Raw genomic sequence first — 14,125 nt, forward strand, 5'->3', positions numbered from 1 at the left:
GGGATGGGGTGGGGGTGTCACAGTCCCTGTCAGGCACCAGCCCTGGGAAACCAGAACGGTGCAATGGGCTGCTAAAAACCACCCTGAAGGCAAACCCGGCGACCTTCAGCCACTGTGATCCCAAAAACCACCCTGAAGGCAAACCCGGCGACCTTCAGCTGCTGGGGTCCGCAGTCAGTGAAGGTCACCTGGCCAGTGAACACCTGAGGCCGCGCCAGTGGAACCTGCCCTGCCCGGTGCCAGCCCCCAGGGGCTGTAGAAGGGAGCCAAATCCCGGCGGTGCAAGCCAGGAATGTGTCAGGGAAGAGCTCGGATCAGTCCTGCCTCAAGCAAAGGCAAACCCATCCCTGGGATTGCTTCTGCTCACGGGCCTGGCACTTGGTGGGAGACGCAGAGGACAGGGGGACACAGATGTCCCTGAGGGGCTTCGATTCTGGGCTGAGAAGAGTCCGGAACGTTGAACTGTGCCACGCTGGCTGTGGGTGACACTGCTGTGACTCCCGGGCACCGTGAGCATGGGCTGCCCCAGCTGGGAGCTCTGGGCACAGCCCTGGGGAGAGATCCAGGATGGACACACGGCCAGGCAGGACTGACCGACCCCAGCACACACCTGGGACAGCCAGGGCCCGTGGAGGTGAAACTGCTGCTGTGTGGATAAATGCAGGTACAGAGGAACGTGGGGGGACCCGGGCGGGACAGGGATGGTGCAGAAAAAGGGTGAGTACAAGGTGTGAGATTGGGAATGGTGTGGATGGTGTAAAATAAAGGATTAGGGTAAGGTGTGGGATAGGGAATAGTGTGGATGGTGTAAAATAAAGGATTAGGGTAAGGTTTGGGATAGGGAATAGTGTGGATGGTGTAAAATAAAGGATTAGGGTAAGGTTTGGGATAGGGAATAGTGTGGATGGTGTAAAATAAAGGGTGAGTGCAAGGTGTGAGATTGGGAATGGTGTGGATGGTGTAAAGGGTGAGAGCAAGGTCATTTTGGGGAAGTTCTGGGGTGATTTTGGGGATTACTTGGGAATGGTTTTGAGCGACTTTTGTGTGGGTTTGGGAGATGTTTGGGGTGATGTTTGGTGCTCAGTCCTGGGGAAGTTCTGGGGTGATGCTGACCCCCTGCACTGGCCAGACTGTCACAGTTGTCACCTGAGCCAGGACCTGCCTCACCTGGATCCCACCCTGGCTTTATTTAAATCAAATCCTTGGTTTTTATTGTCTTTTTCCTGGTTTGGTTTTTTTTTTTTTTTTTTTTTTTTTTCCTGAAACACCTGATGGGCTGAGGCTGGTATTACCTGGAGCACCCAAGTCTGAGGGATCTGGGGATCAACCTCCCACACCTGGGCAGATTCCTCACCTGGACACCTGCCCGGAGCCGCTTCAATCACGTCACATATTCAGCAGAAATAGCCAAATCTTTGCTTTTCTCCCCAAAACACGCAGCAATGTCCCCTCCCCTCCCCTCCCCCCACCCCGAGTTATTCCTTTATCCTCCAATTTTCCATAATTAAATCTGGATCTGGAATTCTTGATGACCTTATGAGATCACGTCGCACCTGCACACACCTGGAGGCAACACCTGTCCCAGGTGGGTGAACACCTGGTGCCTCAGAGCTCCAGCAATGGAGCATCCTGTCCATGCCAGGAGTCACCTGTGGCAAGGGCTGCCAGGTGACCACACCTGGGGGCTCTCCAGAGGGTTGCCAGGTGTTCCCTGCGAGGGGGGGGTGGCCAGGTAACAACACCTGGGGGTGCCCAGATCTCTGCTTGTGTCCTCGTGCTGGGAGTGGAGGGTCTCCAGGTGTGCTGAGAGGCTGCAGGTGCTCCTCACCTGCCCCTCACCTGGCCCCTATTTCAGGATGATGTGGTAGCTGTCGTTGGTTTCGGCTGCAAAGGAAGCCAAGGTCACCCCACAACAGGTGAGGGAAGGTGGGGTGGGGTGATCTGAGCCAGGTGTGGCCCAGACAGAGCCCCAGGTACTCACACACCTTTCATGGTGTCCAGGACGAAGCAGGATTCATCCTGGAAGTTCTGGATCATCTGAAAAAACCCCAAACAACACAAATTTAGGGCGTTTTGGGAAGAATTTGGGTTCCAAAGGGCTGGAGGCGCCCAGGTGGGAGCTCAGGTCGGAGCTTTGGAAGCAGCAGCCGAAAATATTTTATTGCTTCCCTGGGCCCTTCCCAACAGCTGCCCAGGTGAGCCCAGGTGAGCTGGCAGGTGTGCCCCGGGGCAGGTGGGCGTTACCTGGTCGCTGACCAGCACGTGGATGCCCGTGGGCCCCTGCTTGTAGATGTGCTGGATGTGCTGGGCGGGCACCCGGAACAGCTGTGCCAGCTTCTCGGCCAGCTCGGCCGCCCTCAGCTCCTCCAGGTAAACGGCGTGGTAAACTGCAGGGGAGCACGGCCTCACACCTGCCCAGGTGTGCTGGGAGCAGGCACCTGCCTGGCGCCGCCTCCCGCCTGCCATTTCCACACCTGGCCCCAAAAGCCTGCCAGGGGCACCTGAGCAGCAGCACCTGGACTGTTGCAGGTGGGTTTGGTGCCCAGCAGGATGGGAATGCTGAACAAGGAGCCCCTCCCAGGCCTCCCCAGGTGCTGGGTTCTCACAGGTGTTCCCAATTCTGGCTCGGCACAGGTGAGATGCCAACACCTATGTGCTGGCACAGAGGGAACTCTGCTGGGGAGGGGGGGGGCACTTTTTGGCACCTTGGCCTGAGGGGAGGGGGCACCCCCAGGTGTAGATAGGGCCCAGGTGAGCTCTGTGCTCACAGGTGGGGACACAGGCCAGGTACAGGTGAGGAGGGATCAGGTAGGGGAGGGGCTCCTGTGAGGGCACAGGTGATCTCAGGAGGGGGGGAGGGATGGGGCCACTGGGTGCTGAGCACCTGTGGGCAGGTGCTCTCCTGGAAACGGCTGCCAGCACCTCCCTGTTTCCTGAACCCCCCAGGTGTGGTCCCAGCTTCCCCAGGTGAGCGCCCTGCTCCCCCAGGTAAGGTCCCTGGTCCCCCAGGTGAGCTCCCTGTGCCCCCAGGTGTGATCCCAGATTCTCAATCCCCCCAGGTGAGCTCCCTGTCCCCCAGGTGAGTTCCCTGCCCCCCCAGGTGAGTTCCCTGCCCCCCCAGGTGAGTTCCCTGTCCCCCAGGTGAGCTCCCTGCCCCCCCAGGTGAGTTCCCTGCCCCCCAGGTGAGCTCCCTGTCCCCCAGGTGAGCTCCCTGCCCCCCCAGGTGAGTTCCCTGCCCCCCAGGTGAGCTCCCTGCCCCCCAGGTGAGCTCCCTGCCCCCCAGGTGAGCTCCCAGCTCCCCCAGGTGAGCTCCCTGTCCCCCAGGTGAGCTCCCTGCCCCCCCTCACCAAAGAAGGTGCCGCTGCCGCCGTCGCCGTCCTCGTGCTCGTGCTGGGGGTCCCTCACCTGCTGGGACTCCTGGCACACGTAGATGGTCAGGCGGGGCCGCACCATCCTGGGACAGGTGAGGGTCACCTGGCGTTCCCACCCCGCCCAGCCCTCACCTGCCAGGTGTCCCAGGAGGGGCTGGCTGAGCCCATCCCAGAGGAGAGCCCCCGGGGCTGCCTCCACCTGGCTGAGCCCCAGGTGTCCCCTGGGTGAGCCTGGTCAGCATTCCCAGGCATTCCCACCTGGCCACTCTGTCCCTCTCAGCCTCCCGCAGTGCTCCAGGTGTGCTAAACCCGGGGCAAAGCCCTGCGTTTTAGGGCAAGCTGTGGGGAACATCCCCTTTTGGGAACTTTCCGGGCAGGTCACAGGTGCAGACAGCTCCTGGACCACCAGGAACTCCAGTCCTGGATTCTCAAAGTCAGAGAATCCCCAGTTCCTAACTCCCAATTCCTAATTCTCAATCCCTAATTAATAATTCCTAATTCCCAATTCCTAACTTCCAATTCTCAATCCCTAATCCTAATCCCCAATTCCTAATTCCTAATCCCTAATTCCCAATCCCTAATCCCCAATTCCTAATTCTCAATCCCTAATTCCTAATTCTCAATTCCCAGTTCCTAACTCCCAATTCCTCTCTCCTACCTGGACCTCCTTCCCCAAAGTTCCTCTAAATTCCTGACTCGGATGGGAAAAGGCTGGGCCAGGTGAGTCCCAGCCCCCCCAGGTGTGTCCCAGCCCCCCAGGTGTGTCCCAGCCCCCCCCCCCCCCCAGGTGTGTCCCAGCCCCCCAGGTGAGTCCCAGCCCCCCCCCAGGTGTGTCCCAGCCCCCCAGGTGTGTCCCAGCCCCCCTCAGGTGAGTCCCAGCCCCCCCAGGTGTGTCCCAGCCCCCCCCCAGGTGTGTCCCAGCCCCCCAGGTGAGTCCCAGCCCCCCAGGTGTGTCCCAGCCCCCCCCAGGTGTGTCCCAGCCCCCCAGGTGTGTCCCAGCCCCCCAGGTGAGTCCCACCTGCCCTTGAGGGCGTTGAAGAGCCGGATGCCGTCGGCGGGGCCGCAGATCTGGATCACATCCTCCCGCGTCAGCTTCAGCAGATCTGCTCCTGCCAAAGTCCAGAGGCACCCAAAATCACCCCAGAGTCACCCCAAATTCACCCCAGAATCACCCCAGAATTCACCCCAAAATCACCCCAGAGTCACCCCAAATTCACCCCAGAATCACCCCAGAATTCACCCCAAATTCACCCCAAAATCACCCCAAAATTCACCCCAAAATCACCCCAGAGTGACCCCATAGGCACCCCAAATTCATCCCAAATTCATCCCAAATTCATCCCAGATCCACCCCAGATCCACCCCAACTCCTCCTCTCTTTGCCCAGAACTGGAATTGTTCACCTGCTTTTCCTCAAAATCCTCAAATTCCCTTTGCCAGCTTTGCTTTCCCTCAAATTATCATTTTTTGGCTTTGTTTTCCCCAAACCAGTGGTTTTTTTCAACTTCATTTTTCCTAAAATCAGCGTTTTCCACGTTGGTTTCCACAAAATCCCTATTTTCCAGCTCACTTTTCCCCAAAATCATCACTTTTCACCCTTTTTCCCCCTAAATCAACATTTTTAAGCTTCATTTTCACCCAAATCAGCATTTTCCAGCCCGATTTCCCCCAAATTCAACACTTTCCACCCGTTTTCCCCCACGTCAGCAATTTTCAGCTTGGTTAAGCCAAACCCAGCATTTTCCAGCTTCGTTTTCCCCCAGATCAGCAATTTTTGGCTTTATTTTTTCCCCAATTTGGCATTTTTCAGCTCAGTTTTCCCCAGAATCGCCATTTCCAAGTTTGCTTTACCCAAAATCAGCATTTTTTCACCTCTGTTTTCCACAAAACGAGCTTTTCACCTTCATTTTGCATTAATTGCCATTTCCCAGCTTCATTTTTCTAAAAATCAGCATTTTCCAGCCCATTTGTGCCTGAATTCAAGATTTTTTACCTCTATTTTTCCCCAGATTGGCATTTTTAAATTTGTTTTCTTGGCATTTTCAGCTGTTTTCCCCCAAATTCCCATTTTTTGCTTTCGTTGTCCCCAGATCTGCCATTTTCACCTCCTTTTCCCAAACCTGGCGTTTTCCCCTAAATCAGCCCCTCTCGTGTCACCTGTGCCAGGTGAGCTGGGGGAGGTGGTGCAGGTGAGGCGTTTGAGTGGGTTAGAAAAGAAGATTTGGGAATGCTCACCTGGCCAGGTGAGGGGAGAGGAGGTGACCCAGCCCAGGTGAGGTGACCAGGCCCAGGTGAGGTGACCCAGCCCAGGTGAGGGGACCAGGCCCAGGTGAGGTGACCAGGCCCAGGTGAGGGGAGGTGACCAGGCCCAGGTGAGGTGACCAGGCCCAGGTGAGGGCAGGTGACCAGGCCCAGGTGAGGTGACCAGGCCCAGGTGAGGGGAGGTGACCAGGCCCAGGTGAGGGGAGGTGACCAGGCCCAGGTGAGGTGACCCGGCCCAGGTGAGCTGACCCGGCCCAGGTGAGGGCAGAACTCACCTGAGAAGTTCCTGAAGAGCCGTGAGAAGGTGGAGAAGCGGTTGCGGTGCAGCCACTGCTGCGCCTCCTGCGGGGTCCAGGTGGGCAGCAGCGTCTGGGGGGGACATGGGGGGACACAGGTGCTGCCAGGTGACCTGGCTGACCACGTCAGGTGTTTGCAGTCAGGCAGGGGCACAGGTGAGCTCAGGTGAGCTCAGGGCGGGTGAGCACAGGTGGGAATTGAACCCCTGAGCAGGTGGGATGAGGTGACGACCTCAGAGGTGACCTGGAAGTGTTTCCAGGTGATGTGGAAGTGTTTCTGCTGAGGCACAGGTGAGCTCAGGTGAGCTCAGGTGAGCTCAGGGTGGCTCAGCAAGGTGGGAATTCCCCCCCAGGTGGGGACAGCGGGGCGTGGCCTCCCAGGTGTCTGCAGACGACCCGAAGGGTTTGTGGAAGCCCCCAGGTGTACCTGGGCAGGTACCTGGGCAGGTACTTACGTCAGCCAGGGGCGCGGGGGGGTCGGGCTGGTGGCTCGGGGACCCACTGCTGGGGACAGAGGGACACGGGTCACTGGGACACTGGGACATGGGATACTGGGACACTGGGATACTGGGATACTGGGACATGGGATACTGGGACACTGGGATACTGGGACACTGGGTCACTGGGATACTGGGATACTGGGACATGGGATACTGGGATACTGGGACAGTGGGATACTGGGATACTGGGGACATGGGATACTGGGATACTGGGACACTGGGACACGGGTCACTGGGACACTGGGACATGGGATACTGGGACACTGGGATACTGGGATACTGGGACACTGGGATACTGGGATACTGGGAACACTGGGACATGGGTCACTGGGACACTGGGATACTGGGACATGGGATACTGGGGACACTGGGATACTGGGACATGGGACGCTGGGACACTGGGGACATGGGATACTGGGATACTGGGACATGGGTCACTGGGACATGGGATACTGGGATACTGGGACACTGGGACACTGGGTCACTGGGATACTGGGGGCATTCTAACTGGGCACTGGGATCACTGGACATTGGGATCACTGCCATACTGGGATATCTGTCCCAGCGGGTACTGGGGTCACTGGGGGCACTGTCCCAGTGGGACACTGGTGCCACTGTCACTGGATGGCACTGGGCTGATACTGGGGTCACTGGGATGGCACTGGGTTTACTGGGATGGCATCAGGATGGCACTGGGATGGCACTGGGGTGTCACTGGTGCCACCACCCCCAGTCCCAGTACTCCCAGTACTCCCAGTACCCCCAGCACTCCCAGTACTCCCAGTACCCCCAGCACTCCCAGTACTCCCAGTACTCCCAGTACCCCCAGCACTCCCAGTACCCCCAGTACTCCCAGTACTCCCAGCACTCCCAGTACTCCCAGCACTCCCAGTACTCCCAGTACTCCCAGTACTCCCAGGTTCCCAGCACTCACCCGTCCCCGATGGAGAAGCTGCTGTGGGAGCTGTTGAAGCCGGGGGACGGCGCGTTGGGCACGTAGGTGACCTCGGGCCAGGGCGAGCACTGCGGGCACGCCAGGTGAGCTCAGGGCTGCCTGGGCTGCACCTGCACACACCTGCACACACCTGGGACTGCACCTGCACACACCTGGAACCATGCACACACCTGGAACTGCACCTGCACACGCCTGGGACTACACCTGCACACACCTGTACACACCTGGGACTGCACCTGCACTACACACACACACCCCTGCACACATCTGGTCTACACCTGCACACACCTGCACTGCATACACACCCCCCCCACACACACACCTGGGACTGTACCTGCACACAGCTGCAATAAACACACACATCTGCACACACCTGGACCCACACATACCTCCATCCCCACACACCTGGCCCTGCACACACCTGCCCAGCTCAGGTCAGTAATGTCCCCAGAGCCCTTCTGCAGGTACAAAAGCACCTTCTCTTTTGCCGGGCAGGTGTGAAACACCTTGAGCCAAGCTCTCCGAGCAGCAGGGCCCTGCTCCCTGGCAGGCAGGTGAGGCAGGTGAGCTCACCTCGGTGAGGATGGTGGTCTCGTAGGAGGGCTGGTACTTCTCCTTCTCGTGGGGCGTTCGCTTCTCCATCTTCTCCCGATCCGTCTTCTGCTTCCGGTCGGCTCCTTTGGGCTGGAAGGGACAGCCAGCACAGGTGTGTGGGCACTCAGGTGGCACAGGTGACTCAGCCCTCTTGGGAAAAGGAGTCTGGGGAGAAACTTGACCTGAGGGCCTCTGCAGGGACAGGGGTGTGAGCACCTGGAGACACCTGTAACACCTGGAGACACCTGTAACACCTGAACACACCTGTAACACCTGGAGACACCTGTAACACCTGAACACACCTGTAACCCCCTGGAGACACCTGTAACACCTGAACACACCTGTAACACCTGAACACACCTGTAGCTCCCTGAATACACCTGTAACCACTCTGCACACACCTGTAACACCTGAACACACCTGTAACACCTGGAGACACCTGTAACACCTGAACACACCTGTAACCCCCTGGAGACACCTGTAACCACTCTGCACACACCTGTAACCCCTGAAAACACCTGAGTTGTGTCTTCTGCATCAGCCACGTGGGAGATGGGATTTTGGGGGGACAAACTGCACCTGGACACGAGGTCACAGGAGTGGCCTTGACTTTACCACACCTTGAACACCTGGGCCCCTTCTCCCCCCAAAATGGGGGGGTTCACTCAAATCCCATGGGGAGCACAGACGTGGAACCTCCACAGGTATCCAGGTGTTGCCCTCGGCAGATCCCTGAAGAAATTCCCTTAAACGTGGCCGTACCTGCAGTCACAGGTGAGGGAATTTGGCCCAAAAGGGGAGGGCAGAGCAGGACCCCAAACGCCCCTGATCCCCTGAGGTGAGCAGGTGAGGAAAGAGGAGCCAAGGTGAGATTCTGGGGGTGCTGCAGGTGAGACAGAGTCACGGGCACCCCGAGGTGTGACCACAGTGGGAACGACCCCTCCCTGCACCTGCGCCACCTGCGCCACCAGGCTGGGGCTGTCACTCCTAAAGGTGGGAGGTTCCGGAGGCACCGGCAGCCCCCAGTACAAACTGGGACAGACCCCCAGGTGAGCCCAGGTGGGAGGGGCCAGCAGGTACCTTGAACACCTTGATCTGGCAGCTGGCGGAGTGCAGGTGCTCCGTGTACTCCCCGCTCTCGTTCTCCCTGAAGGTGTCGATCTGCACGCGGAAGGGAACGCCCTTCTCCCCGCCGTGCTTGCGCAGCGTGAACTCCGTGCTGATGCAGTGCACCTGGGGACAGGTGAGCTTCCTGTGGGACCGCTGCCGTGGGACTGAGCCCACCTGTCCTCACCTGGGTGTGGGACAGAGCCCACCTGTCCTCACCTGGATGTGAGGCATTGCCCACCTGTCCTCACCTGGGTGTAGGACAGAACCCACCTGTCCTCACTTGGGTGTAGGACAGAACCCACCTGTCCTCACTTGGGTGTGGGACAGAGCCCACCTGTCCTCACCTGGATGAGGGACAGAGCCCACCTGTCCTCACCTGGATGAAGACTGACGTCCTCTTGGAGGGATCCCACAGGAATTCCACGGTGTTGAGCTGTGTCGGGTTCGCGCGGGGGTCGATGATCCCCACGGACATCGGGATATCTGTGGGGGGGAACAGGTGAGGCCCACCTGGGACCTCCCAGCTGCCCCAGCCAGGTGAGACTCACCTATGTCCAGGATCCTGTCGCCAGGTCTGTTCCACCTCCAGCCCTCCAGCTGCTGGTGCTCCGTGTACTGCAGCCGCCGGTCGTGGAAAACCACCCGGAAGATGCTCTGGGGAAGGGGGGAACGTCACCTGGAGCTGCCCTGGCACACCTGGCCAGATGTGCAGCCCTTCCTGTGCCAAAAAGGGGCAAAGGGAACCACCCCCCTCCTCCAAACAGGTATATCTCCCAGCCCCACCCAGCTGCAGGGCCCTGGAGGGCACCTGGCTGGCATGGGCACACCTGGCCAGGGGCACCTGTGCTCTCTGCTCACCTTGACCAGCTTCCCGTTGATCTCGGGCAGCTCCCCGAGTTTCCTGTTGTCCAACATCCGGATCTCGTAGGATTGACCTGGGGGCAGGAGGGCACCTGAGGGTTTGCTGTCACCTGTACCTGTCACCTGAGCTCCTTTTCAGTTGGGGTCCCACCAACCCAGACCTTCCAGTTGTACCTGAAAGCAGCAGGTACAGCCTGAACCTGTAACTGCCATCCTGCACTGCTGCCCAGCACTGACCTGTACAGACACACCTTATATACACCTGTACAGAGACACCTTACACAGATACACCTTACACACACCTGTACAGAGACACCTCACACACACAGATACACCTTACACACACCTGTACAGAGACACCTTACACAGATACACCTTACACACACCTGTACAGAGACACCTTACACACAGATACACCTTACACACACCTGTACAGAGACACCTTACACACAGATACACCTTACACACACCTGTACAGAGACACCTTACACACAGATACACCTTACACACACCTGTACAGAGACACCTCACACACAGATACACCTTACACACACCTGTACAGAGACACCTCACACACAGATACACCTTACACACACCTGTACAGAGACACCTCACACACAGATACACCTTACACACACCTGTACAGAGACACCTCACACACAGATACACCTTACACACACCTGTACAGAGACACCTCACACACAGATATACCTTACACACACCTGTACAGAGACACCTCACACACAGATACACCTTACACACACCTGTACAGAGACACCTCACACACAGATACACCTTACACACACCTGTACAGAGACACCTCACACACAGATACACCTTACACACACCTGTACAGAGACACCTTACACACAGATACACCTTACACACACCTGTACAGAGACACCTCACACACACAGATACACCTTACACACACCTGTACAGAGACACCTCACACACAGATACACCTTACACACACCTGTACAGATACACCTTACACACAGATACACCTTACACACACCTGTACAGAGACACCTCACACACAGATACACCTTACACACACCTGTACAGGTACACCTTACACACAGATACACCTTACACACACCTGTACAGATACACCTTACACACAGATACACCTTACACACACCTGTACAGATACACCTTACACACAGATACACCTTACACACACCTGTACAGGTACACCTTACACACACCTCTATCCACCCTGCACACACCTGTTACCACCTGTAACCTGGTGAACCCCCCAGGTGACTCCTGCTCCACCTGGGCAGAGCACAGCCAGGTGCAGGCACTGCCACCTCCCCAAAACCAGCAATTTCCCCTGGGAAACGCCAACCTCCACGGGCAGAGCCCTCCTGCTCGGGTGCTTCCCAGAGGCACCTGCGCAGGACAGGTGTGGCCTCACCTTGGTTGAGGTAGGTGAGGGTCTCGTCGTGCAGCTTGACGGCGGGGGAGGTGGCGGCGCACAGCACGTACTGGAAGGGCAGCAGCTTGTCCTGGTTCTCCGGGGGCAAGCTGGACTCCTCCTGCTTGAAGATGGGCAGAGCCAGGACGTCGCTGCGGAGACGGGGAGAGAGTCACCTGAGACAGGTGAGCTGGGGGGGGGGGTCAGGGATTCCTTCCGTCCAACCTGGGCCTTGGCACCTGGAGGAAGAGCCCCAGCAGAAAGGTGGCCCTGCCTCTGGAGCCTGCCTGAGCCCAGGGCTCCAGGTGTGCCCTGAGCCTCTGGCCGCAGGTGCTCACCTGGAATACACCTGTGGCCATCTGAATACACCTGTCAGCACCTGGGGCACCCCTGCAAGCACTCCTAATCCTGACTCCAGCCACTACAACAAGCACAATTCCAGCTGTAACTGCAGCTCTGCTCCTTCCCTACTCCAACCACAGCTCCAGCCCAACTGCATCCCGAATCCATCCCTACTGCATCCCAAATCCATCTCGACAGCACCCCGAATCCATCCTGAATCCATCCTGAATCCATCCCAAATCCATCCCTACAGCATCCTGAATCCATCCCAAATCCTTCCCTACAGCATCCCAAATCCATCCCGAATCCATCCCTACAGCATCCTGAATCCATCCTGAATCCATCCCGAATCCATCCCTACAGCATCCTGAATCCATCCTGAATCCATCCCGAATCCATCCCTACAGCATCCTGAATCCATCCCAAATCCATCCCTACAGCATCCCAAATCCATCCCGAATCCATCCCTACAGCATCCTGAATCCATCCCAAATCCTTCCCTACAGCATCCCAAATCCATCCCGAATCCATCCCAGCCCCAAATGCAGCTCGGGGCATTACTTCAGCCGTAATTCCAATTACAACTCTCCCCCAACTCCTTCCCTACTCCATCCCAGCCCCAACCCCAATTCCACCCCAACGCCCCCAGTTCCCCCCTTGGTGCCCCGACTTTGGCACGTTCAGGGTTCCCCGTGCCCCTGGCACCCCCTGTCATTCTGGGGACCCCCGGAGATTTTGGGATCCCACAGAGATTCTGGGGATCCCCGGAGATTTTGGGATCCCACCAGAGATTTTGGAGTCTCCACTGGGGATTTGAGATCCCTTATGAAGATCCTGGGGAACCCGCAGGATTCTGGGGGCCCCTGGAGATTTTGGGGCTTCCCTTGGAGATTCTGGGGTTTCCCTTGGGGGATCCACGGAGATTCTGGGGCGCCTCTGGATATTCCGGGGTCCCCTCCCGCGTCGGGTACCGGTGCTGAGGCGCTGCCCGACGCCTTCAACCTCCAGCTCATTCTGGGGCTCCCCCACTCCCTGCACGGCCCCTGCCTTCCCCGGGATGCCAGTTTCGGGGTGCCCTGCCAGTTTTGGGGTCCCCGGTACCTCATGCTGTAGGCGCCGGCGCCGAGCTCCTGCCCGATGCCCGAGAGGCTGGCGTCGAAATCCTGCACCAGCCCCGACTCGATCACCTCGTCCGCCAGCGGCAGCTTCAGCGCCCACGCCATGGCCCCGGGGCACCCCAAAAACGGCTCCCGGCTCACCCCCAAAAACGGGGGGTCCTCAGCGTCACCCCCCAGCAAAGGGGGTCACTCCAAAACCGGGGGGTCTTTGGGACACCCCAAAAATGGGGGAGTCGGGGGCTACTCGGAGGTGGGGGTGTCTTGGGAACACGGCAAAAGTGGGGATTTGGGGTACCCCCAAACACGCGGGTCCTTGGGGTCACCCCAAAAAGGGGCTTGCAGGGGTCCCCCCAAAAACAGGGGGCCTTGGGGTCACCCCCAAACCGCTGGGCCTCAGGGTCACCCCAAAACAATGTCTTCAGTGTCACCCCAAAAAATGGGGTTCCTCAGAGTCACCCCCAACCCAGGGGCTCCTCGGGGCACCCCAACACCTCCCCCTGACTTCTGGGGCTACCAAAGCCCCCCAAGCCTCTTCAGGACCTTCTCTTGCAGTGACTGATTTGGGGACCCACAAACCCCGCTATCGCAGGCGAATGAACCCCAAAACCCAGGGACACCCCCGAGGCTGCACCCCCGCCCTTGGAGCGCCTCAAAGGGACACCTCGGGGGGACCCCCAAACCCCCAAACCACTGCCGGGGGGGGGGGCCGAGTTCTACAGACCGACCCCAAGGGCTGCACCCGGGGGACCCCAAAATCCTGCGCTGCCCTCCAAGGGCTGCACCCACGGGAACCACCCCAATCCAAGCCGGGACCCCCAATCCAGGCCGGGACCCTCCAGTCCGGGCCGGGACCCCTCAGTCCAAGCCGGGACCCCCCAGTCTGGGCCGGGACGCCTCAATCCCTGCCGGGACCCCCCAGTCTGGGCCGGGACCCCTCAGTCCAAGCCGGGACCCCCGATCCAGGCCGGGACCCCCCAGTCCAGGCCGGGACCCCGCTCCGGGCCCCCCCCCCGCTCCGGGCCGGGACCCCGAACGCGCCGCTCCGCCAAGATGGAGGCGGAGGCCCCACCCCCGCCGCTGGGCGGGCGGCCCCGCCCCTCCGCCCCGCTCAGCCAATGGGACCGGGCGTTGCCGCGTGACGGCCAGCCAAAGTAACCAATAGAGAGCTCCGCTCCGGGCAGACAGCTCGGGGATTGGCTGGGGGGCGTGGCCGCGGCGGCGAGCGGCGCCGGGCTGTGTGCGGGTCCCCCCCCCGTGAGGCCGCGGGTTCGAGTCCCGCTCCCGCCCCGGCCG

General features: G+C 59.2%; 1 protein-coding gene across 2 annotated transcripts; it reads right to left on the reverse strand.

Annotated features, from left to right (window-relative positions):
• Positions 1 to 1,227: 1,227 nt before the first annotated feature.
• TFCP2 (transcription factor CP2) lies at positions 1,228 to 13,862 on the reverse strand. Of its 2 annotated transcripts, none has more exons than XM_053967346.1 (15): positions 12,816 to 13,862; positions 11,373 to 11,524; positions 9,947 to 10,023; positions 9,637 to 9,742; positions 9,465 to 9,571; positions 9,059 to 9,211; positions 7,958 to 8,068; positions 7,364 to 7,452; positions 6,385 to 6,430; positions 5,909 to 6,002; positions 4,390 to 4,480; positions 3,348 to 3,454; positions 2,245 to 2,387; positions 1,986 to 2,037; positions 1,228 to 1,884 (listed from the first exon to the last, which is right to left on the reverse strand). In XM_053967346.1, exons 1-15 carry the CDS (start codon positions 12,935 to 12,937, stop codon positions 1,847 to 1,849), a joined length of 1,488 nt encoding a protein of 495 aa, XP_053823321.1. In that variant the 5' UTR covers positions 12,938 to 13,862; the 3' UTR covers positions 1,228 to 1,846. The 2 variants fall into 2 exon arrangements, with proteins under 2 accessions (XP_053823321.1, XP_053823320.1); XM_053967345.1 differs by having other exon boundaries at positions 6,385 to 6,433.
• Between the last annotated feature and the right edge of the window lie 263 nt (positions 13,863 to 14,125).

Source organism: Vidua chalybeata, chromosome 30, assembly GCF_026979565.1.
Source record: "Vidua chalybeata isolate OUT-0048 chromosome 30, bVidCha1 merged haplotype, whole genome shotgun sequence".
NCBI classification, from domain to species: domain Eukaryota; kingdom Metazoa; phylum Chordata; class Aves; order Passeriformes; family Viduidae; genus Vidua; species Vidua chalybeata.

What these genes read in the sequence shown, in the direction of transcription:
- TFCP2 (XM_053967345.1), bottom strand. Translation starts at nt 12,937, where the DNA reads ATGGCGTGGGCGCTGAAGCTGCCGCTGGCGGACGAGGTGATCGAGTCG. An exon ending in GGACGTCAGTCTTCATCCAG is followed by an intron (nt 9,212 to 9,464) that starts GTGAGGACAGGT and finishes ACCTGTCCCCAG; the next exon opens with GTGCACTGCATCAGCACGGA. An exon ending in CGGCAGCGGCACCTTCTTTG is followed by an intron (nt 2,388 to 3,347) that starts GTGAGGGGGGGC and finishes GCTCCCCTGCAG; the next exon opens with TTTACCACGCCGTTTACCTG.